Consider the following 24,898-nt stretch of genomic DNA (forward strand, 5'->3'; position numbering starts at 1 on the left):
TAGGTTAGGTTATTTTAACCTTCACATATTGTTTAGGAATTCAGGTTCAGAAGAATTTACCTGCTCTGAGAGTTTGTGTCCACTCAAGGCCACAAGCTATTATGAGCCCACATCTGCCTGGCCTCATGGCTATGTTCTTCTCTACACAAACATTTTGGTTTCATAGTGTGTGTGTGTGTGTGTAAATATATATGGCCAGGGATGTGGCTCAGTGGTAAGAGTGCTTGTCTGACATGCACGAAGTCCTGGGTTCAATTCCCCAGTGCCCCCTCCAAGTGTACATTAATTTGTACCGTACAGCAAGAGTATAGAGTGAGTAGTGCTGTGTGCATTCGTAAACAGACAGTGGGGTTCAGACATGCCCCAAAGCCATGGAACTTAGCTTTTTTGAATGTGCACATACCACTCTTGGTATGCCAAGCAAAACATTGCATATTTGTTAAGGGGTGATTCAGATTATAATAGGTATTCAACAAATAATGCTTGTTATACTTCAATGAAAACTTACTACCTAGAGTTCTCCGGGTTCCTTTTTTCCCCAATCATCTCCCCTCATACCTTTTCCCAAGGACCTCACTCACAGGGGCACCACAGCTATACCTCCTCAGGCCCTGATCAGACAGGGAGGCCTCAAGGAAGACTTCTGGTAGAGACCTGAAGGGTCCTAGAGGTTTTTGCCCTCCCACCTCAAGGCTTCCTTTTTCTCGGAATGGACAAACTGGACTTCTCAGCCTCTTCCTTGCCTTGGGTGGCTTGTTCTGTGGCAGACACCGGTGAGCCCATTCTCTGGCTCTGCTGGCCTTGGCTCCCACTAGTCATCACATTAGTGCTACCCTACCCCCTCCTCCTCCAGCTCCGCCTCCTTCCTCTGGTTCCACAGCCTTGGACACAGTACACAGAAGCTCAGCAGGAAGGGAAACAAAAGGAACTTCCTGGGTTCCCATGGCTGTGTCCAGCAACTTCATCCCAGGACTCAGTCCTCTGAACCCTCATTATATCCCAGGGTAAGACTTCTATTCAGAGTACTCCTCTGCTGGCTTCTGGGACTTAGATATAGGAGTTGGGTCACCTAACCCTTGGGGTCAAGTGGATGTATTGGTTTGAGAGATCCAAGGTATCTATGGTGCTGGGCAGGGAGGAAAAGCAAAAGGATGCAATAGCTGGGTCTGTCACAAAGTTCTATGTTGTCTTCTCCATGGGAACAGCAGAGAAGTAGGACTGGAAGCCCAGGCAGAGGCCTTAGAAACACCTGCTCCGAATATCTGCATAGCCAAGTACAGAAATATCAAGGCTTTAGAGGGTTCTTCTGTCTCTGGGGATGGTGAGGCAGGGGGATTCTGGAGGTGAGTGGGTGGGTCCTGTGCTACAGGTACACTGGACATTGCCCACTACTTCGGTTCAGCATGGGCCAGACCTACGGGCAGCTGACTGGTCAGCTACTTCGAGGCCCTCCTGGCCTAGCCTGGCCCCCTACCCACCGCACACTTCTGCCTCCCATTCGTCCTCCAAGATCTCCTGAGCTTCCCAGGAAGAGCCTCCCTCCCAGGCATGGGCATGAAAGGCTCAGCTCCAGCATGATCCCTGGGTACACAGGTTTGTATACCAGCCTGAACAGGGGCTGCCATCCCATAGCATGTGTCCCCAGTACTAACATATCTTCCTTGTTCCCTGCACACCAGGTTTTGTACCCCAGGCACAGTTCATCTTTGCTAAGAACTGCAACCAGGTCTGGGCTGAGGCTCTGAATGGTTTTACTCAGTGGCATGGTGGGCAGGGGAGTAAAAAACTGTCAAAGGAGGCCAAGAGGGAAAAAGACAAGGAGAAAGACCAAGAGCCAATGTCAGAGTTAGAGCTGGAGGCAGAGAAGAAGCCAGAGCTGAAGCGGGAGAAACAACAAGTAAGACCAAGAAGACTGGTGAGAAGTGTTGTGGGGTGCTTTTCCTTTGCGTCCAGGCCGGGGAGTTGACCATGGGTAGTGTGACTGTGGGTACAGGGGTCGGGGCTTGAATGCCCATGTTCCTGGGAGCTTGTGTAAGAGAACAGGGGCTTAACTTGACAGCATTATTTTTCTTCTATCAATTTCCTTCGCAAGGCCTCCCCCTACTCCATGGATGATACAGACCCTCAGAAGTTCTTCATGTCAGGTAAGGAGGTGGATAATGACCAAAGGCATGGGGAGGCCCACAGGATATCTAACTCAGTGTCCCCATCCACTCAGGCTTCACTGGCTATGTGCCCCGCGCCCGCTTCCTCTTTGGCTCCAGCTTTCCAGCGCTCACCAACCAGGCACTGCAGGAATTTGGGCAGAAGAACTCACTGGGCAGGGCCCAGAAGGATTCTAAAACTCTGCCCCCGCTTCCCAGGACCTACCTTCAGAACCTAGGTCTTCTACCTCACTATGGGGGCTATGTGCCAGGTGAGACTAGCCTGAGGGAGGCACCATGGACTGGAATGTTTATGTGTGTGGGATGGGAGGGGGCATGGCTTGGAAGATTAGAACAAATGGGGGGATCTTGGATCATATGATTCAGCTTTATCATTAGACAAAAAAGGAAACTAAGGTAGCTCACAGGGCAGAGTTAGGACCAGAGTTTGGGTGGTCTAGGCAACTGGCTGAGAATTAAATGGCTTTCAGGCTACTGGCTATATATGACAGACTCTCTTGGCCACACAGGGTATAAGTTCCAGTTTGGCCATACGTTTGGGCATCTCACTCATGATGCTCTGGGCCTCAGCACCACCCAAAAGCAGCTCCTGGCTTAGGTACCTGGATCTCAAGTTCTCCCTTCCTTTCATTCTATCCCGGCCATATTTTTGGAAGAAAAGAGTTGGCGGGCAGTGGGTGGGGGAGTGGGAGCACAAAGGAAATGGTTTGGAGGCTGAGCACCTTTTTTATTAATAGGTGTAATAAATAAATAAATAAATACATAAACAGAAGCTTGGGCTCTTCCTCCCTCTTCTGACGACCAGGCACTGGTCACAGCCTATTTACAGCTTGAGGGGGCTTAGGGATCTGGCCCCAATACTGTTACATATTCTTATTACCACCTTGCCTAGGGAACCCTACAGATGGCCTTCTAGGTCATCTCCTGCCACAGGTACTTGCTTTGTCTATGTAGACCCCCGGAAGGGTTGGCCCAGATGGGCCAGGGGAATCCTGGCAGCCCAGTGCTGCACCCCTTCCCTCCTTTTCTGGGTAGAGGTGTGGGCGAGGTCACTGGGACAGTTAAAGGGGAGTAATTAATACTGAGCACAGGGAGCAGGTGCCAGCACAGGGATATGTGGCCCCCAGCTCTCAGTCTACTTTCTGTAGCCAAGTCAGAGGGCTTGGGCAGGGCTCTTGGGCTCTGAGTCTGGGGTTGATGAGGGTCCCTGAGGCCACCAGCATGCACAGGGCCTCAGTTTTGGCTGCTTCCAGGGGTTGGACTTGGAGTCGGGGTCAACGTCACGTAGGCCAGAGGCACCAGGCCAGTGTCAGGGCCACGGCTGCAGCGCAGCCAGTCTCCTCCAGCTGGCCCCAGCACCCGCAGGATATCTCCCTTGTGGAAGCTCAGCTGTCCTGGGCCTGTGGCCAGATGGTGGCACAGAGCCTGAACCTCGCTGGAGAAATAACAAACGGAGGTCAGAAAAACCCCACTGATAGTCAAACCCAGCTCCCCAATCCTTCCATTTCTCCTAGCTCACCAGGGGGGCTTGGAGGGCAGGGCTGGAGAGTGTGGCTCCTGCAGGCTTTCCTTGGGCTCTGTCTCGCGGCGGGCACCCATAGTCTGTGCCACTCGTTGGAACATGGACTTGTCCAGGCTCAGCCAGTCCGAGGGCAGCCTAGGGGAGAGCAGCCAGGCTCTGTCTCTGTCCATGCCCTGGCTTAGGTCAGGCTTCCCTACTCCACATCCATACTATGGGGAGGATCTCACCTGTTTGTGGGCCGGGCTTCCCGCTGAACTTTTCGGGAACCAAAGAGGTGTCCCCACTTGATGCCCCCAGGAGAAGGCTCTGAGGTCCCTTCCTCATTTTCTGCTGGTGGGGCAGTGGGCCCCTCCCTCTCCCGACTGCGTCTCAGCTCAGCGAGCACAGAGTCTGGGGGGCTTCCCATCCAGAAGGGCCAGCCCCTCTCCCGGCCAAGGGCCTCCTCAGGGGCAGGGCAGGCCTCAGCCCCTTCCACTACTCCCTCTCGGGGGGGTGGAGCGTGGGGAGGCCCCCCACTTCCTGCCCCTTTCTTTTTTTCACTGCTGCTGCCACTGTTGCTATTGCTGCTACCTCGAGGGAACCTAGAACCCTCAGTGGAGCCATCAATGTAGACCTGGGAGCTTTGCATGAGCTGGTACCACCAGCCAGCCTGTCCACCTCGGGCCCACCTGCCATGGCCTGAGCCCCCAGATGTCTCTGCCACCTCTTCTGTCTCCTCTTCCTCGTTCTCTTCTCCTCCTTCTGGAGCACCCACACCCTTCACTCGCTCCCCATGGGCTACCCTGTCCATGTCTCCAGGGCCCTCCTGGCCACGGGCCCGGGCCAACTGCAGCGTTGAGTGGGCAGATAGTAGCAGGTCCTGAGACACCCGCAGCAGTTCCTTGTGCTGCCGCTGCTGTTGCCCACTTTGCAGCAGCCGATGTTGGAAAAGCAAGTCGAGGTTGAAGGGCAGCAGGGCCAGGGGCTGCAGCAGTAGCAGCAGCTCCTCAAAGAGGCCAGGGCACACGGTGTGAGCTGCACTCAGGAAGCCCCAGGGATGGTAGTGGGTCTGGATGATATCTAAGGGAAAGAGAGGGAATGAGCAGAGCCTGACCTGAGTGGGACACTGAGGTGGAGCCACTACATGCTGCTGCCCAGCAGTGTGCTGTTACGGTGCACACCAGGCCCCCAGCAGCGGTGCAGTGTACAAACTCCACTACCTGAAGTGACAGCTTTTGAATCTGAAAGAGAGGAGTTTCTGGTCATTCTAACTTCCAGACCGCCTGAGTCTCCTGTTGCCTGCAAGGGTCTAAGTCAAGTAGAAACCAGGAGAGGACTTGGGTCGATGCCCAAAGCTCTGAGGAAGAGGCTTGTGTGGTCTGCGTGTACCCAATCCGCCCCCACCTCCAGCACCTGAAAATACAGTAATTTCTCCCTCTTTTTGAGTCTCTGAGGTCTTGCCTGTATTGACTTTGAGAAACATAGCAGATTCTGGACTTTACCTTCATGGTTATAGAGGTGATTAAACCAGAACTCCAGGGACCGGATGCTGTAGGGAGACAGGTGAAAAAAATTGAGTCTTGTGTGGATAGAGCCAGATAATAAGGTACAAAGTACACAGTACAGGGGTCAGATACAGACAGCAAATATAGGTGAAATCTCTTTCTATGGCCTGAATACTACCTAATTCTGGAAAGTCAGTGGGGACATGAGGAATGGGGTAGACATGTAGTTTACAAGTGAGTCACTTCCCCTAGAAGCCTGCACAAGACCCAAGAAGTCAGCGTGGCTACTAAGTGAGAGGACAGGCAGCCAAAGGGAGTGATCTGGGCCCATACCTAAGAAAGGATACTACTACTGCATGGGTTCTAAGGTGGCCCTACAGTTCAAGAAGAATTTGGAAGCAGAGCTGGAACTGAATGGATCAGGGATCACAAGATCCAGAGAAACCGAAGCCAATTAATTTCCAAATAAGCCACAATATGGATTTGTAAAAGCAGGAGGCCATGTTGGTGATCAGTATCAGAGGGTTGTGGGTGTAAAGGGAAAGCAGTGCCTACTGAGAGGCTGTAGCCAGCTGGGAAGAAAGGAAGCCTGGGCCCTGGCACAGATCTACTCCTTCTATCTCAGTTGAGGGAGCTGGTTCTTGAGAGGAGGCAGAGCCCGACAGGACTGGCTGTAGAGAAGAGCCTGCTGTTCCACACTCACTTGAGCAGGCCAAGAATGAAGGCATTGAAGCGCACTGTATGACTGGTGAGCTCTGGGAACTGGCTGACTTTGTTGTAGAGGCCATGCAGGACCTTGGTGGATGGGCCTGGGAGGAAGGCAGAGTTGGAGGTTACACAACTGACTTCTGTGGCCTTAAATTCAGTATGGGGTTCCAATATTGCCACCCAAAACTTACCTAGCTGTGTAGAAGCCTCAACTACACTCCACGGCATGTTCTTACGCTGCCCGATGATGACATCTAATACAAAGGACTTGAGCCCATCTTCTAGAATAGCCCGGACCGCAGGGCACAAGTACTTCAGAACCAGATGGCCTACATTGGGGCTCACTGAACTATTTCCCAGCTTTGCCTGCAGATGCAGTAGGGAAGTTCAGGAAATCATGTGAAGTCTGACCTTGGTTCTCTAAGTCAGCCCTCAGGGTTCCTTCTCCTCTTGCCATCCCCATCCCCGAGTTCCAACTCTGGGCTCTAAATGCAAGAAAGCAAGGGAAGAAAGCAGCATACAGGGTGAAGGTCTACAGATTTTCTTGCCTACCTTTACCCCAGGATCCCGGCTTGTGCCAAAATGGGCCACAATGAGGTCCACAGCTGTGTTAACAGCTTTTACCAGTCCTGCAAGAGAATTTGACAAGTCCTTGAACCAATTCTTAGTCGATCCAGTTGGAATGAACTTCGGTGTGGAAGGGGCAGCGCTCCCACACTTACTCGCAGTGTCCCTGGGTCTCACGGAGACACCCAGTCCTTGCCTTTTTCTGTTTGTGCATGTTCAGGCCCCTCCTGTACTCCCTGTCCCACTCTGGTACTGAGAAATTGAGCCTATGAGTGCTCCACTACTGTGTCACATCCCCATTCTTTTAAATGTTAAATTTGGTGATGGGGTCTTACTGATTGTGGAGTCTAGCCTCAAACTTGCAATCCTCTTGCCTTGCCTTGCCTTTCCAAGTTGCTGGGATTATAGGTGTGCCCACCATGCCCAGCCCCTCATTTTTTTACCTCCCAGCCTGGGCCCAACTCAGTGCCACCTCTGCCAAGACCCTAAACCTTCTCACTTCCCAGCCTTTCTGATCCTGGATCAATTCTACTATCAATATCTGCTCTGAGAAAACAGGCCACTGACTGAGGATGGAGAAAATTCAGGTCCCTTATGTTGGTGCCAAACAAAGGCACTTCTTTGGTATTTGCCTAGTTAGCACCCTCTGCTAAACCCTTAAGCTGTTGTGTCAAATGTTTACTGCACTTCAAGCCCTTGGATCTACTTCACACAGAGAACAGAAGCCACTGGTTATGAATTCCTTTAACTTCCCTTTCCCTCCAAAACTTATATTGGATTTGCTGGGCATAGTGACGTACACTGTAATCCCAGCAGCTCGGAAGGCTGAGGCAGGAGGTTCACAAGTTTGAGGCCAGCCTCAGCAACTTAGTGAGGCCTTAAGCAACTTAATGAGACCCATCTCAAAACAAAAAATGAAAAGGGCTGAGGTTGTGACTCAGTGGTAAAGCAACCCTGGGTTAAATCCCCAGTACAAAACAAAATGAAACTAAGCAACCAACCAAACAAAAAAACCCAAACCCTACAAAAAACAGTATATCAGGTTTATGCCTCCTCCTTCCCTCCCCCTTATCTTGGAGGCAGTGGCTGTTCCTCTTCTTGACCAGTTCTTTCTTCTCCCTAAGCTTTGGATCTCACCTGCCCAAGGAACTTGGGCAAGAAACTTTAGCTTCATCTTTTCCTCCTTCCAGGCTTCTACCCTTTAGCCTGCAATTATACTCAATCATTTCCCCACCATCTCCATGAAACTGCTCTTTTAATTCAGTGGTCACTTATTTGCCAAATAGGGAGGTTCCTGTCAGTCCTCATCTAATCAGATATCACCAACATGCTTCTAGAAGCTGCCAGGTCCTCTTGTCCCTTCAGTATGCCCACTACAGCACGTAGGCACTTATTACACAGTGATCTTCCTCACTATACTTTTAAAAAATATTTTTAAAAAAAATTTATTCTAATTAGTTTTACATGACAGCAGAATGCATTTCGATTCACTGTACACAAATGATGCACAACTTTTCATTTCTCCGGTTGTACATGATATAGAGTCATACCATTCATTCAATCATACATGTACCTAGAGTAATGATGTCCATCTCATTCCACCATCTTTCCTATCCTCATGCCCCATCCCCACCCTCCCCTTTGCCCAGTCCAAAATTCCTCCATTCCCCCATGCTCCCACCACCCATCCCTCACTATACGTGGCTCAGTGAGGGTAGGGGCTGAGGTCTGGTGCCTAAGCATTTGCAAATGACACTTGCTCACTCACAGTACATGAACCTCTACCTCTTGCTCCAGTGCTCTCCAGGTCCTTCTCAGCACTTTGACTTTTAAGACAGGGAGATATTCTGGAGGCCTAGATAGTAGGGCAACAGACGTACACAGATAGTGGCAGCAGAATCCCTGGCCTGAGCTGGGGATTGTATGTACCTTTCTTCTGAAGGAGGTCGATGGAAATGGCTTCTGAGTTGCCATCTGGGGACAGACAAAACTCAGCTGGAGGCTTCTCAGTCAAGGAAAAGGGGTCTTGCAAGTCAGGGCAGGTCAGTGTTAACGGCTTCACTACCTGACCTGTAAATAAGAGAAAAATCAATCCCAAACAACTGTCTTTCCAGGAGTTCCAGCTCAGTTCACTATCTTAGACCCTCTCTGAGACACATTCCTATGGAACTGATCCCTTTTCCAGCCCTTCCCAGCTGTGGCAGAGCCTGCCCTGGGTGTATTGGGGACCTTGCCCACACACCATTTAGTCGGCAATTCAGATGGCTAGCAGCACTGAAGGAACCAGGGAACTCAAAGATGGGGTTCCTGCGGGCCAGCCGAGCTTCCTGTGGCCTTCGGTCTAGGCTCCCTGACAAACCAGGTGGCCCTAGTGGGTTCTTCCGCCTGTATTCCCGCCACTTGAGGGCTTGAGGGGAAAGGTGGTTGGCTGGAAGCAGAAGATCAGCAGAAGAAACAGACAAGCAAGAGTTAAAAGGAGACAGCATTTCATGTCCAACCAGTGGGCCCACTAAAGCCTCAGGGTTAGGGCGCTGGGGAAGGAGATGCAAATATTTCAACCCCTGACCCCAGGCTAGAATATAAGAAACCATTCAAAGGAGAGGTAGAATTGCTTGGGCTGGGGATGAAGTCCATACCATTACTGGGTCTGGAGGCCATGCTGCCCTCACCACCTCCTCGGGTCAGGCTTTCTGCCCGGCTGAAGCCAGATCTCCAGGAGCCCAGAGGTGGCAAGCTTCCTGTTCCATGGAGTCGGTATTCAGCCAAGGTCAGTATCTTCTGATCCTCCTTCTGTGGCTGCTGGGAGGTGGCAGGCCGGACGGTAGGAAGACAGGAGTGGTTCCATGGGGGCAGGCTTTCTGTGGCTGTGGCCTGCTCTGGAGGAGGGGAGCACGAAGTAGAGGCAGAAGAGTCAGTGCTGGGCCCAAAGGGGCCAGCACTCCGGATGGGGGAGTAGCTGCCCAGGGGTGATGGCCGTAAGGTCTCTGGCTCAGGCCCAGCTTTCCTGGCACCTCTGCCAGTGTTTCGGGGTGTGGACACCTGTGGCTCCCCTGAGGGAGCTGGGGCTGGGCCTGGAGCAGTGGGGACAGCCAGTGGGGCAGGCTGCTGTGCACGGCTGCAGCCAGAGAGGCTGTAGAGCTGGGAAAGGCTGTGGAGAGCCCGGGCCTTGGCCAGCTGCTTGGGGAAGTGGTGCTGGAACACGAAGGGCTGGATAGGCAGCGTGGTTGGCCTCTGCTCCTTGCTGTAGCGAAGGACTGGTCGGCTCTCAGCACCACCCCCTGTAGCAACAGGTATGGAGAAGGAATCAGACACTGAAACCCACCATGAAGAAAACACAGAAGCAGAGACAGTAGATGATGCCCCCTGGGAAAGAGGGGCAGGACCTAGGTTGTTCGAACTGAATAGGGCAGGAGTCATGGGAGGGACACTGTTCCTTCTGTAACATGTTTCCTATGTTTTTATGATACTGGTCTGTTTATATCTCTTTGCTGTTCAATCCTTCTTCATTTTCTTCACTTCAAAGGTACATGTACCTTAAGACACAATTCTTATATCTCACTTCACACTTTCTCTCTTGCATAGAATAGCTTAAGTTCAGACTTTCATATAAATGACTCACGAGCCCACAGCATTAACCTTGACTTCCTTTTTGATCTTTAGAGTCTTCTGATGTAGGGCTCTTTCACTAATTTCACTAAAAATTTGCTACTTTAAAACAGCTTCCCTGATACTTTCTTCCATTTTTGTTACTGGCAGAAACACCATTTTTTTTTTTTCTTTTTTTGGTCCTGGCCCAGGAGTGCTTTACCAATAAGCCACAGCCCCAGACCTTTTTACTTTTTAAATTTTGACACAGGGTCTCACTAAGTTCCTAAGGACCATGCTAACTTGCTGAGGCTGGCCTCAAACTTGAGATCCTACTGCCTCAGTCTCCCAAATTATTGGGATTATTGGGATTACAGGTGTGCCATGCCCCACAGAAACATCGTTTTCTTTGTTTCTAAGGCCTAAACTCTTAAGAGTTAGAGTCACAGATTCTCAGTGTCATGTTATTCACTTTGACAATAACTTTGTTATTGACAATAACTTTGTCATGTTATTGACTCATTCATCATCCTGTCTCCACTCATATCAGCATGTTTCATTCTTGAGCAAATCACCATTTTTTTTAGTACTGGGGATTGAACCAAGAGCCTGTCATGTGCTAGGCAAATAAACACTCTACTACTGAGCTGCATCCCCAACTGTTAGCAAGACAGGGTCTCAATCAGTTGCCAAGGCTGGCCTTGAACTTGCAATCCTCCTGCCTCAACCTTCTAAGCAGCTGGGATTATAGGTGTATACCACCACACCCTGAAAAATACTTCTTTACTTGTAGCAGCCCAAACCAGCCTTCCTGTTATCATTCTACCCCCACTGCTGCTCTTCCATGACCCTGGCACTGGAACCTCAGAATCCACATCTGTTCCCTCTGCACAAGCATGTTGATGTCTTGTTCTTTCAGTCAGTCTTCAGGTCAGAAGACTTCATGGGGTTCAGAACTAAACACAGAACCCCAGGACCGTGTTTGTGTATATACTACATGCCTAAGAAAACACAGAACATGCGGTGGACCTGTGAATGAACACAAGGTGGCGCCACAAACATTTGCAAAAACCCTGGGTGTGGCTCACTGAAAGAGTGGCTCAAAACTCTATTAGAGACAGGACTATATTCTTACTTGACAGTCAGCATTTTAAACTTTAGAGACATTAAGTCATTTGCTCAAGTTCATAGCCAGAATTCTGTCTAGGCCAGATTCTGACTTTGGGGTCTAAGTTCTCTCCACCACATTACACTACTCACAATGTGAAGTCAGCCTGGTTTTCCTACACCTCATCTCTTTTACATCAGTGAGTCATGATGGATGGGAACCACAGCCCCATTAGGGAGGTGTTTCAGAAACATGCCCTGGGGACATTTTCAAACTATATCCTCCCACCCTCCCTAGTGTCATTCTTCCTTGCTTACTTTGTTCTAGCCACACTTTCCTTCTGTCCTTACAAACTAATTTCATTAACACCTTGTTGCCTTTTGCACCCGAGACCGTGACTTCTTTCTTTCTAAAATCTCACTACTCAGACATCAACTCTAATATCACTCCTCCCAGTAAGACCTTCTCTGACCACCCTCACCCCTCTGGCAGGTCACTCTTGTCTCATCACCCTGTTTCTTCTTCTTTTTAGCATTTTAATATCATCAGAAATTATTTTTGTGTATTTATTGCCTATTACTTTTTGTAAAAGCCCCAGAAAAGTGGGATTATACTGTTCTTTGCTGTATCCCCAGGGCCCAACATAGGGCCTGGTACATAGTAGGTACTGAATAGTTGAATGAATCCCCAGTTTTGATTCATGCCAGTTTCACTGCATTCACAATCACTATACATAAATCAGCTAGCCTTCTGAAATAATTTACCTTATTTTATCTCCTGTGGTTTCTAGTGACCACAGAATAAAGTCAAATGTTCTCAGGTGAGTAGGTGCCTGCACATGGCATAAATCAGGCTGCTCTTCCCTAGGACTTTAACTTACCGTCCTTAACTCTGTTCTCCCTACCCATCCCCATTTCCTTCTTTCCTTTCTTTTTCTCTCCCTCCACACTTCCTTCCCTTCTTTTTTGGCACTGGGAATTGAACCAAGGGACTGTCACATGCTAAACAAGTGCTCTACAAATAACTATGCTCCCAGTCCTTGAAAAAAATTGAAAAAAAAAAATTTTGAAACAGGGTCTAAATTGCTCAGGGCAGCCTGCAATTTGTGATCCTCTTGCCTCATACTGGCAAGTAGCCGGATTACAAACCTGCCCTTCCATGCCCAACTCCATCCCCATTTTTAAGCACACTGCTATCTCCATTGGGAACATCATCCTTCTTTCTACTTAATCACATTTCAAGGCTGAGCTGATGCTGACTATCAGATTAGGTCCTCTCAACCACAGCTTTATTGTACCACCTACACAGAGTATGTCTGAATTAACTATTTATTCCTACTCTTTAAAAAGCCTCCTTATAATGTCCCAGGGTGTGAATTGGGGCAGGAGAATCAGATAAGAAGGAGGCCCACTCTGGGGAATGTGTCTCATTTCTCTCAGGGAATACAGAGAGCAGGTTTTATCACTTTTCTATGTGATAGTCCTTAAGAAAATTGGAGACAGAGGCTATATTCACTTGAGTTTGTTGTTCTCTGGGTGAACAGCCCAAGTCTTCCAGTTTCTTCTTAAAATGTAGTGCAGAGAACTCCATGGAACACCAGTAAGCACTCATTGGGTCAGAAGTGTGGGGAAACTATCAGCTCTTCCCACTGGAATCTATGAATTAATCTATGATTTTAACTTTGAAAAAAATTATATATTTTGTAGTTGTAGATGGACTGAATGCCTTTATTTTATTTATTTTTGCTAAGGATCAAACCCAGTGCCTCACACATGCTAGACGATTCTCAGCACCACATAAAAACAAATAAACAACAACAAAAAAAAGGTATTGTGTCCATCTACAACTAAAAAAATAAATATTTATAAATAAATAAATAAATAATAAAGGTATGGTGTCCAACTACAATTGTGTGTATCAAGTCAGGATAAAAGCCCTGTGGTAGGTTACTAGAGACTTTTAAAAAAATTTATATTTTAGTTGTAGGTGGACACAATACCTTTATTTTATATTTATGTGGTGCTGAGGATCGAATCCAGTGCCTCACCCATGCTAAGTGAGCGCTCTCCCTCTGAGATACGACCTCAGCCCACTTACTGGAGACTTATAGAAGAGAACCAAATCTCACTGATAGAAACAAATTCTGAATGCCTCTCTTTTCTCCGACCAGACTTTTCATGCTCATGGAATGCCAGCCACAGCATCTCACTAGATACACCCCCAGACATTGTAGTCTAAGAAGAAGTGGGTTCCAAATTGCTCTCTCTAGCCAATCCCCGAACCTGCCTCTTCCCTACAGACCTCCTTGTCAACTCTGCCCCAGGGCAGTTGTTTATGTTTGGGTATGTGCAGTCTTCTGATGGGCTGAGATCCCCAACAGCACAGGTGACTTTTTTGAAAACACTCTTCTTTTTTTTTGTAGTGCTGGGGATCAAACCCAGGGCCTCACGCATGCTAGGCAGCTGCTCTACCACTGAGCCACACTTCCAGCCCAATACTTTTAACCCCTTTCCTTTGAGAAGCCAAAAGACCCAACCTAAGGCTGCAGTGCGGCTGTGGGAGAACTTGTTCCCTTTGTATTCCCCCCTCTCCTTCCAAGCTCTCTGAGATCTGGCTTCTGCCCTCAGTACTCCTACAGTTGCTCTCAAGATCTGTCTGCATTATCTTGCGGTGATTTTTCTTTTTCACTCTCTTATAGGTTTTCTTCTATTTTCTGGCAAAGTCATCTTAAGTCAGCCCCACCCTTCCAGCACTAGGGATTGAACCCAGGGTCCTCTACCACTGAACTAGACCTCTAGAACTTTCTATTTATTTATTTTTAATTTTGTTATAGGGTCTTACTAAGTTCTTGAGGGTCTGGGGGTCTGGCTACATTGCTGAGACTGGCTTCAAACTTGCAATCCTCCTGCCTCTGACTCCTGAATCACTGGGTTTACAGGCGTGTACCACCACACCTGGCTTCACCTCAATCTTTTTTTTTGTAGTGCTGGGGATCAAACCCAGGGCCTCACGCATGCTAGGCAGCTGCTCTACCACTGAGCCACACTTCCAGCCCAATACTTTTAACCCCTTTCCTTTGAGAAGCCNATCAATCTCTTTTGAAGGTTGCTCTATTCACCCTGAAATCATAGTGTCCCCAGACCTTTATCCTTGTTGGCTTTGTAACTCCACACATTCTTCCTTTTTTTATCTACTCACATAGCTTCAACTATTTTTATTCCACAAACTTTCCAATCTATATGGTGGTCTCTCCTGATTTCCATGGAGACACCCTTTCAGTCCATCACCCATCCAAACCACCAGTGAACTTTAAAATTAGACTATGGATCTAAGCAAACAACAACAAACATTAAGAGCAGCAACAAAGCTACTTCCCTGATTAAAATCCTTTAGTGCTTCCATTCCCATCCTACAATGGCTATACTGAATTACTACTATAGTTGCATTCCTGGGACACATCAAGCTATTCTGTGCCTTCGTGGTTTTGTACAGACTATTCCATGAGCCCAGAACATTCTTAAAAGTCTCCACAAAACCTAATGCTCATCATTTTTCTAGATTGGGCTCAAATGTAAACTGTGCTAGCCATCCTCCCCTGACATTCCATTCTGATTTAGATATCCCTCTCTCTGACCAGCAGCATATACTGCCATCTTTGCATTTGAATGATCTGTTTCCTTCCTTAGTTGGATTTCCTTGAGGGCAGATTGTCCTTCTCATTATTTCTGTCACCAGCACCACCTTAACACAAAGGCTGATATAAAATAATAATACTTAAAATACAACAAAATGAATAGGGAAAAGGCTGGCCTAGGGAGGCTAGGTCACAGGTTCTTTCTCTTTTTTAATTTTTACTTTTAGAGACAGGGTCTCACTATATTGCCTAACTCCTGGGCTCAAGCAACTTTCCTGCATAAATGTACCAAGTGGCTGGGACTACAGGTGCGTGCCCTGGTCCCTAGTTTAAATTTCAAGTTCTTAGAGTAGCTCTAATAATTGATAAAGAATGGACTCCACTGCTATCCAGTGCGGTTTTCCTGTTGGACACAGCCTTTGGTTGTCTCTTAAGCACTGCAAATTCCTAAATATCCAAAATTGAACAATTCCTTTGTCCTTTTTTTTTTTTTTTTAATAATTCTACTTCTGTTTCTGGGCTGGGGTGTGGCTCAGTGGTAGAGTGCTCACCTAGCATGCATGAGGCACTGGGTTTGATCCTCAGCACCACATAAATGTAAAATAAAGATATTGTGTCCACCTAAAACTTAAGAAAAAATATTTTTTTTTTAAAAAAATCTACTTCTGTTTCTAATCCCTATTCAGGGTTTCATCATCTTTCCAGTCATCTGGGTTGAGAATCACAATCTTATGAATATTTTGTTTCCTAATACATCAGTATCTAAGTCCTGTAGATTCCATCTCTTCAGTGTGGTTTTTTTTTTAATTTTTTAACTTTTTTATTCAAATTTGTTATAAAGGCCTTTTCTTTTTCTTTTTTGGTGGTGCTGGGGATTGAACCCAGGGCCTTGTGCATGCGAGGCAAGCACTCTACAAACTGAGCTATATCCCAGCCCTCCAGTGTATTTTTTAAGCTTCTCTTTTCTTCCCTCTGCTCCCCATCCCTGCTGCCCCCACCCCAGGGCAGAAGGACATTGCCCTGAACTGGAAAGATAATAGATCTAGCCTGAGGAATCCCTCATGGTATGGATGGGGTGGTTGTTGGGGACCTATCACCAAAGGAGGTCATGCATATATCTTGGTATTCTCCAGCCTCTGAGTTCCTTACCGTCAGCTCTAACTCTTGCATCCCTCTGGGTATGGCTGTTGGCTGGGCTCCCAGGGAGAGCAGACCCTGGATCCATCAGTGGGGCCAGGGGAACCTGCCCAGTAGCTCTGAGGCCAGCTGGTGGAGTCTCACTGGACTGGGGGCCCTGACAGACCTGAGTGGACCAGGGCTCTGGGCCAAGTAGGTCTAGGCCTGGCCCCAAGGGCATGGGTGGAAGGCTATGGCTACAGCGAGTGCCCTCATCCAGTGGGTCCACCTTATCTTGCTGGACTTCTTGGATGGGTGAGAACTCCTGGGAGGAGTCCCCAACGCTCACCCGAAGTGGTGGGGACCCAGAGCTTGCAGTTTTCTTCCGGCCCTTGGCTAGCTCAGCAAAGGAGGTGACCCTCTTGGGTGGGGAGCTGGACCCAGCCAGGGCTGCAGATCCCTCACTCAAACGTACTGGGCAACTCAACATGCGTTCCAGTGAGCCCAGGCGGACAGGAGGGCTGCGCTCAAGACTGCGGTCGTAGCTTCGAGAACGCTGACGTCCAGTGCTGAGGTTGGGGGGTGAAGTATTGGTGTACACTTGCCCCTCGAGCACAGTGGGGCCCATGGCAGCTACTGCTTCTGTGGAGGAGCCCACTGTCTCTTGTTCCTCTGGCGGAGCTTCTGGCTTCTGGAAGAGGTAATACTCAGAAGGCTGGCTGGGGCCTGGGTCTGGGCCAGGGCCTGGTGGGGGACTTATCTTGGTGTGTTCTTCAGAGCAGCTAGTGATAGAAGAGCCAGCTGGGCTTGGGGATGATTGGGAGGACAGGTCACAGGTGACAAGTTTATAGTAATTTTGTGTGGCCACAACAAGACGGGCCTGGCTCTGGAAGCAGGCTGTGAGGTCAGCCACCGCTGGGCAGGGCTCACAGTGTGGGCGGTAGGAGTTACAGTTGGCATCAAGCTCAGGAGATGAGGTGTGAGGACAACCACAGCCCACTTCCCTTCCTCCACTTTCAGGGTGGTGGGACTCACAAGACATCTTAGACTCAGCTGGGGAGGGATGCAGGTCCAGGTAGAAGGCGCCAGGGTCTGAGTGGCTGCAAAAGGAAGAGTCGCTGCAGGAGTGTGGGGCTGAATTGAGATTGGCACGGGAGTTGCCATGCATCTTGTTGTAGAGGGCGCTGAAGGTGACCAGCACACCATCTGAACTGTTGCAGGAGGAGTCACTGACATAGCCCATAGACTGGTCAGCTGCCTCAGACTGACTGGATGTGCTACTGCAGCGGCAGTGCTGAGCTCCCAAGCCAGAGCGTCCAGGGTTCCTTGGGGATTCATCTGAACTAAGTTTCCATTCCTGGTCAAAGGAAAAGCCAGAGGTGTCACTGGTTCCCCCTCCACTGCCACTTCCACCATGTCCTCCACACTCATCCAGCTCCATGGTCTCTGTTTCGAGCTCTGGCCGGCAGCAGTGGCTAGTGCTGCACTGCTGAGTACCCAAGGTGGTCACTGGCTCCTGTTCTTGTCCCTCCACCACTCCAGCCCGACTGCGTGTTGTTCCCCATGGCCTGCCCCCTCCAGGGCCAGACGGTGGTAATTGGAAAGAAGATAGATGGAAGGTGGGCTGGCTGGTGCTGTGCAGGTGGAAGGACTGCTGGGTGGCACTGTCACCAATGCTGTCATCATACAGGTCCCCAAGTCCTGGCTCACTCACACCCTCCTGCAGCAAGAAGGGATTGTGTCGTTTGGGGACCCCAGAGCCTCTTCCATCCCGTCCTCTACTTTTGGTGCTATCTGCTGACCGTGTAGATGCCCCTGGAGTAGACTGCAGGTTGTTGTATAGAAGGGAGTCAGCTTGTCCCAAGTCTTGGTCAGGCTGGGTGATGCCCAGCTCGGGTGGGCAGAAAGGATTAGGTCTTGTGCTTCCACTATTTCCACTTGCCCCTCCACAGCACTGCCTGTCTGGAACTTGACAGTGCACTAGGGGAATATGGTGCACGATGAGGGTCTCTCCAGTCAGCTTTGGGGGACTATCCATTCTGGAAAGTTCGAACAAGGGCATCAACAGCACCAGACACTGCCCCTGGAGCCCAGTGGGGCAGAACACATTTCATCAGGAGAGCTTGGCACCTGGAGAGAGAGGGAAAGAAAGGGAACCTAATGTCACCTCCCTGGAAGTCAGGGACATGCCCTTCCTAACAGTATTTTCAGTGGAGAAGAGTCCAGGAGGAAAAAAGGCTCTGGGTCAAGATGAAGCCTTGAAAGCATAGCCTGATAAGGCAGGTGGGGACCCCATCATACTTTCTGCATTGCACAGATCCAGGTCCTAGGGTCCCTCTTCATTTTAAGGTCACCATGCATCCAATTGTGACAAAAGGCCACATATAAAGATCTGGGGATCTCAGGGACAGCTCTTTCCCCTTCTCTTGCAAGGACCTCGTTCTGAACGGTAAACAATGACTAATTCTGCTTAGTGACATAATTAAGGGAAAACCATTTAGGATGTCTGAAAAGGTCCAAGACACAGAGGGGATACAGATATGCCTCACACAGAGCTCAGCATTCAAGTTTATGGACAGGCGGAGAAATCAAGACCAATACATTATATAGTCATAGCTATAAATTTGTAAGAAATTAATATATTTATTTTGTAGACTGGGTATTGAACCCATTGGCATTCCACCACTAAGCTATACCCAGAGCCCTTTCACAGGCTGCCCTTGTATATAAGGAAGTCAGCTTGAGATTCAACTCCCTCAGCTTCCTGAATAGCTGGGATTATAGGCATGTGCCACCATGCCCAGCAAGAAATGTATTTTTAAATATACTATATTATTTGACCAAGTGGCTGTCACCTCTGACCCCCTTCTCCTCCTAAGAATCCCAGAATACTTGTCCTTCTCCTCTCTAATGACTATGAATTCTAATATTCACACTACTATACTGGAGCTTCTTGAGTGTAAGCTGAAGTGGACATTAGGGCGACTGCAAGTATGGTTGATGCTGGCCTCTTCCCTCCTCCATGGGGGTGGGGACTATTTTTATCTCTTTTGTTTCACTCTATCATACCATTACACAAGGCTTGGCACACATGATGGGCCTAATGTATTTCTGATATTTGTCTAAGGGTACAGACCTCCTGAACCATCCAAATTCTGCCAAGTTTGAGCCCAGAACTTTCACTACTAGAATTCCCTAGAAAGTCTTTCTTTCCAAGTTCACCTCTGATACCTTGAAGTTCTCTCTTGTTCAAGGTTGCCTGGCTCTAAGGACACAGAGTCCATTCTGAGATTCTCTGGTCTCTTGGCTGTACCATGGCAGAGTGGCTTCCTCTAGTTCTAGTCTCTGTACCTCCAAGTGCAGGTCCCCACAGTCTTCTCTTCACTTAGACTCCTCATATATCATTTTCCCTGATTCATTCATTTCTTTTCTTTCCCTTTTTATTCCTATCATTTTCTTTTTATTTACTCTGAGTCTAAATCCCCCACTATCTTTCTTTTATTCATCATTTAACTGAACCCCTGATATGGATTTCTGAAGATTTCTAACTCATTTTGACACAGGGCCACAGCTCTTCATGAAAAGTACAGGAAAGAGCAAGTAAGTTACACATGCTCAGGGACATGAACAAGTCATACTTGTTAAAGAAAAAATGCAAATGGCTAATAAATATATGTGTGAGGGAAAATTATAATAAAATATAATTATTTATGTTAAATTAAATCATATTAAAACTAAGAAGCAAGTATTTAGATTCTTCCTCCTCCCTTTTCTGAGAGGAAGTCTTCTCTGTTGGACTCCAAACCCTTGTATGTTGACTTGGGTAATGAGGTAGAGATAAAGGAAGGCAGAAACCAGAGAAGCTAAACTGAGTTACAAGATTATGAGTTACAGAAGAAGATATACAGTAAATATTTGTTATTTTGAATTAGGTGATAGTTTCTTAGGACACCAAAAGCAAAAGTGATAAAAAGAAAAAAACAGATAAAGTGGATTGCACAAAAATTAAACACCTTTGCGCTTCAAAGGATACCACCAAGAAAGTGAAAAGCCAATCCATTATATGGGAGAAAATATTTGCGAATTATGTATCTGAAAAGATATATATCTTTGAAAGGCAAGCACTCTACTAACTGAACTATATCCCCAGCCCGAAAAGATATATATCTTATCAAAATATATAAAGGACTTTTACAACTCAACAGATAACACAGAGAATGTAGCTCACTGGTAAAGCACTTGCCTAACATACCCAAGGCTCTGGGTTTGATCCCTAGTGCCACAATCAATCAATCAACAAAGATACACAATTTAAAAACGAGCAAAGAATCTAAACAGATACTTCTTCAAAGAAGACATAAAAGTAACTAAAGGCACACAGCATTAGTCAATAAAGAAATAAAAACCACAATGTAGTGCCACTTCGCTTCCACTGGGATAGCTAAAATACAAAATAAAATAACAAGTGTTGATGGTGTGAAGAAACCAGAACCCTCAAACATTGCTGAGGGCATTGTAAAATGATGCAGCCACTTTGGAAAAATAACCCGGCAGTCCTTCAAAATATTAAAAACAGAGTTACAAGATCCAATAATTCTACTTCCAAACTTGTATACAAACATTCAAAGCAGCATTATTCAAGTGGAAACAATCCAAATATCCAAAAACTGATAGATATACAAAATGTGATATGTACATGCAAGGAAATATTATTTGGTGATAAAAGGAACAAAGTCTTGATACAAGCTACAATATAAATGAACCTTAAAAATATTACACTAAACGGGGTGTGGTGGAGCACACCTGTAATCCCAGTTACTTGGGAGGCTGAGGCAGGAGGATCACAAGTACAAGGACAGTCTCAGCAATTTAGGGAGACCCTGCCTCAAAATAAAAAATAAAAAAGAACTAAGGGTGTAGTTCAGTGGTAAAGCACCCCTTGGTTCAATCCTCGGCACAAAATTAAATTTAAAAAATGAAATAAAATAATGCACTATTTAGCTGGGCATGGTGGCACACACCTATAGTCCCAGCTACTTGAGAGGCTGAGGCAGGAAAATCACTTGAGCCCAGGAGTTCAAGGCCAGTTTGGGCAACATAGTGAGGCCCTGTTTGAAATAAATAATAATAATGATGTTGTGTTAATATGATTACTGACTTGGAAAGATGTTTACAAAATGTTTTTAAAAATTTTAGTTATAGACATAATTCCTTCATTTTATTTATTTATTTGGGTACCTCAGGGGCACTTGACCACTGAGCCACACCTCCATCCCTATTTTCTATTTTATTTAGAGACAGGATCTTACTGAGTTGCTTAGCACCCTGTTTTGCTGAGGCTGGCTTTGAACTCACAATCCTTCTGCCTCAGCCTCCACAGCTCCTGGGATTACAGGTGTGCACCACTGTGTCCAGCTTATTTATTTATTTTTTGTGGTGGTGAGGATCCAACCTTATACATGCTAGGCAAGTGCTCTACCACTGAGCTACAACCCCAGCCCCACAAAATATTTTAAAGTTTGTGTATGTGGTACTGGAGATTGAACCCAGGGGCTTTCCACCACTAGGTCAGCCTTACTTTTATCTATCTATCTGACTATTTATTTATTTATTTATTTATTTATTTATGAGACAGCATCTCACTATAAGTTGCCCAGGCTGACCCTGAACTTATGATACTTCTGCAACTTCCCAAGTAGTGGGATTACAGGCATATGTCATTGTCATCATGCCATCATGTCTGGCAAGTGTTCACAACATATTATATGAAAAGAGCAGATTACAAACAACATGTAAAGTATGGCACATTAAAAAAAATATGTGTATATGCATGGAATAAAATCTAAAACATATGCAACAAAATGTTAATAGCTCCTACCTCTACTGAATGATTCTGGATTATTTTAAATTCTTTTTGTTTCATCTGTATATTCTAATAAATACCCATTATGAACACAATTTAAGGATTATTATTTATTTTTTTTAAAAAGGAAGATTTTTCCCTACATATAGTGCTAGATTTTCCCTAAGGTCCAGGCCATAATTCCAAGGCCTGGACTAAAAGGAGTATGGAGAAATTTCTTATACACATGCATAATTTTAAGAGCACCTATGGGTTATAGCCACAAATGATTTTTAATGGGTACTTCCCCCTTTTAAAAGTAACATTTTCAAGAACTATTCACAAGTATACAAGAGTTTATGATTCTTTCCCTAGAACAATCACCAGCACATGCATGTATTCATATGGCAAAACACTGATGCACAGATACAGTCTAGAACACTGGTCCTCTAAACCGGGGATAAGAACAAATATATATGGAAGGTAGCACAGGAGCCCTTGGCTGGAGGGCACTGACTGTTTTGTTTTGTTTCTGTCTCCCAGTTTAGAATGCAGGTCAGAGGTTAGAGACTAACACAATCAACTCTGTGTCCCTAGAACTTATTACAGTGTTTGAAATCTGGTAGGTGCTTGATTATCTGAGGACTATTTTACTCATTTTTCAAAAATTGAGTTGTCTTTTCTTTATTGAGTTGTAGGAGTTTTCAAATTTATTTTGGATACATGCCTTCTGCAGATACATGTCTTGTGAATATTTCTTCTCAGTCTATGGCTTGTTTGTGTGTCTGAGTCCTTCCCCACCCTTATTTCTCTTTTCAATCTCAGCTTCCACAGCCCGAGGACCCTTGTTTTGCATCTGTGGTGGAAAACTGTTTATTTTCTTTCTTTTTAGATATAGATGGACATAATACCTTTCTTTTATTTATTTTTATGTGGTGCTGAGAATCGAACCCAGTGCCTCACACGTGCTAGGCAAGCGCTCTACTACTGAGCTACAAACCCAGCCGCTGTTTGTTTTCTTAATGGCATTTTTTTTAAATTGTTAGAAGTTTTTAATTCTTATAAAGCTCAATTTTTCAGTTTTTTTCTTTTAGGGTTAAAACTTTTTGTATCCTAAGATATCTTTATCTAACCCAAGATCATAAAGAATTTTTTTTTTTTGCTTTTATTCTAAGAGCTATATAGTTTTGGCTTTTACTTTAGGTTATATGGAATCTTACTTTAAGTATCAAGCCCCTTTACTCATGATTTCATTTATTTTATAATTGTGTATCTCAGAGAAGATCTTAACTGCTTCCCAATCTCCATATAACCAGGGCAATGCTTGCCAACACTTCCTCCATAGACAATTCAATTTGATCAACTATGGAGAAGTTCTGCAGGTATCTCATGAAATCTTGTATTAATGCCTCACCTCATCCCCTTCACATTTTTTACAAAGCACTTTTTATATATATCATATCTCATTGATCCTCATACCAACTTACCAAAGTAGGCAGGGCCATCTTAATTTTTAAAAATAAGGAAAGTGATACCCAGAAAAATGAAATTTCTTACTTAAGATTACTTAGAGAATAAATAACGGAATTAAGATAGGATCAGGAATCCCAACTTTTGAAAAATTTTCTTGTTCAGTTAAGAATGTAATGAGAGAATGTTGTATATTTGACTTGATTTCAAATACCACAGAAAACATTTACTGAGAGTATATCTAAGATTCCTAGGACTGACTTGTCCTATGTCAAGACAGGTTTAATATTGTGGCCCATAACTCTGACAAAGGCAAAGAGAAAACAGAGGTGGAAAAGCTCATTCCAGACTTCTTTTCTACCCTGATTAATGGAGAGACATGGAAGATGAAGCTGGAGAAGGAATAGAAAATCCAGAATAAAAAGAAAGTTGAAGTAAGCTCTCTCAGATGAGCCCTCTAGCTATGGCTACTGGGTAGCTAGTAGAGGGGTGGGCTCAGCCAGCATGAGGTGGTGTAGTCTGCCTCTCCAGATCCAGGGAAAGCTTTCTGTAAGAGCCCTTTTACTGACTCTGGTCCCAAATGGGTCTCTTGGTCTATCAAAACAATGCTATTTATTAGTGACCATTTACACAATAGGCATCCACTATAACACTTTCAAGTAGACATAATAATTCCCATTTTACAGAAGAGAAAATTGAAGCTTAGTAGTTTCCACACAATTATAGTTGAGATGGGATTCAAACCCAAGTTTGTCTAATTCTCAACTATTTCCATCATAATTGCCTCCCAAAGGGGGGGAAAAAAAAAGATCTGGGCCACACCCTCTTCCTAAAGTCTAAGTGACTACCTTGTTCCCAGAGCAGCTACTTTCCACCTCCTGGGCAGGCCTACACTTTAGCTTCCCTGGTTAGAGCCCATACCTACTCACCTCTATTCTCTGAGCCCATAGTCTCTTTCCTATTACTGCTCCCATGCTCTTCTACTCTGTAGAGTCCTCAATCCTGTCCTTCCCGCTCCAGTTCCCAGTCCTTGTCTCCCTGCCCCATTCATGGTCCCACCAACCCCCTTTCCCCTGCTCTATTGTTTATTCCTAAATACTTTCTGGGAACTAAACACTCCCACGAGTTTCCAGTGTATACCTCAAACACATATTTGCACACCAGGGAACGCTTGTCTCCTATTACCATGTTTTTGAATTTTCAATCAAGGTGGTTAATGGAAACAGAAATTTAAGGGACTCTTTACCTGCTCAGCAACAGGAAAACCTCAGAAGAAAAGTTTCCTTGTCTTTGGTCATCAATATCCTACTGCTAGTCACATTCCCTCACATACTGCTATAACCCATTTCCTCTTTCTTGGCCTCCTGAAGGAAGGGTGTGTGTGTGTGGGGGTAATGTACTGTCACTATTCTCTAATAACCTGACCTTGACTTGAGGTCCTGATGGTGAGCCTTTTTCCTGAATGAGTTTTCTCTAGGGCAGGGATGAAGGGAAGAGAGAAGGATGGTGGATTGGAGAATGTTAACTTAGCTTACGCTTTGGTCTCTTTCTGCTAGGAAGAAGCTAAGTCTGTATAAGAAGGCTGATTATAAGAATCATTACAATAACTGCTCTCTCCCCACACCCCCTCTCCCTACTATGAGTGGCTCCCACAGTGCCAGAAGATAAAGTGACAGTGCATGCGTCTATGTGCACAC

The 24,898-nt window shown here is 46.2% G+C and overlaps 2 protein-coding genes across 9 annotated transcripts in view; one reads left to right on the forward strand and one right to left on the reverse strand.

The window, feature by feature from the left end:
• The first annotated feature begins 880 nt into the window (after window positions 1-880).
• On the forward strand, window positions 881-2,819 carry Fam166b (family with sequence similarity 166 member B). 2 transcript variants are annotated; one of them, XM_048783419.1, is made up of 6 exons: window positions 881-1,004; window positions 1,370-1,593; window positions 1,680-1,915; window positions 2,093-2,144; window positions 2,219-2,416; window positions 2,675-2,819. In XM_048783419.1, the coding sequence occupies exons 1-6, from the start codon at window positions 943-945 to the stop codon at window positions 2,761-2,763; spliced, it is 861 nt and encodes a 286-aa protein (XP_048639376.1). In that variant the 5' UTR covers window positions 881-942; the 3' UTR covers window positions 2,764-2,819. The 2 variants fall into 2 exon arrangements, with proteins under 2 accessions (XP_048639376.1, XP_015347857.1); XM_015492371.2 differs by having other exon boundaries at window positions 1,680-1,897.
• A 52-nt stretch (window positions 2,820-2,871) lies between these two features.
• Rusc2 (RUN and SH3 domain containing 2) overlaps window positions 2,872-24,898 on the reverse strand; it is a 45,896-nt gene continuing 23,869 nt past the window's right edge. For 3 of the 7 annotated variants that reach the window (XM_048783413.1, XM_048783414.1, XM_048783412.1), the window contains exons 2-12: window positions 15,923-18,019; window positions 9,083-9,724; window positions 8,689-8,874; window positions 8,376-8,516; window positions 6,432-6,508; window positions 6,071-6,245; window positions 5,875-5,980; window positions 5,169-5,215; window positions 3,915-4,746; window positions 3,685-3,822; window positions 2,872-3,600 (exon numbers count right to left, since the gene is read on the reverse strand). In XM_048783413.1, coding sequence (XP_048639370.1) covers window positions 3,399-3,600; window positions 3,685-3,822; window positions 3,915-4,746; window positions 5,169-5,215; window positions 5,875-5,980; window positions 6,071-6,245; window positions 6,432-6,508; window positions 8,376-8,516; window positions 8,689-8,874; window positions 9,083-9,724; window positions 15,923-17,951 — 4,575 coding nt within the window. In that variant the 5' untranslated portion in view covers window positions 17,952-18,019 and the 3' untranslated portion in view covers window positions 2,872-3,398. Of the gene's footprint in view, window positions 3,601-3,684; window positions 3,823-3,914; window positions 4,747-5,168; window positions 5,216-5,874; window positions 5,981-6,070; window positions 6,246-6,431; window positions 6,509-8,375; window positions 8,517-8,688; window positions 8,875-9,082; window positions 9,725-15,922; window positions 18,024-24,130; window positions 24,150-24,898 lie in introns of those variants that run through there. The other 4 variants (XM_048783415.1, XM_015492369.2, XM_048783416.1 and 1 more) reach the window with 4 other exon arrangements.

The sequence above is a fragment of the Marmota marmota genome, unplaced genomic scaffold (genome assembly GCF_001458135.2).
Source record: "Marmota marmota marmota unplaced genomic scaffold, marMar, whole genome shotgun sequence".
NCBI lineage: Eukaryota > Metazoa > Chordata > Mammalia > Rodentia > Sciuridae > Marmota > Marmota marmota.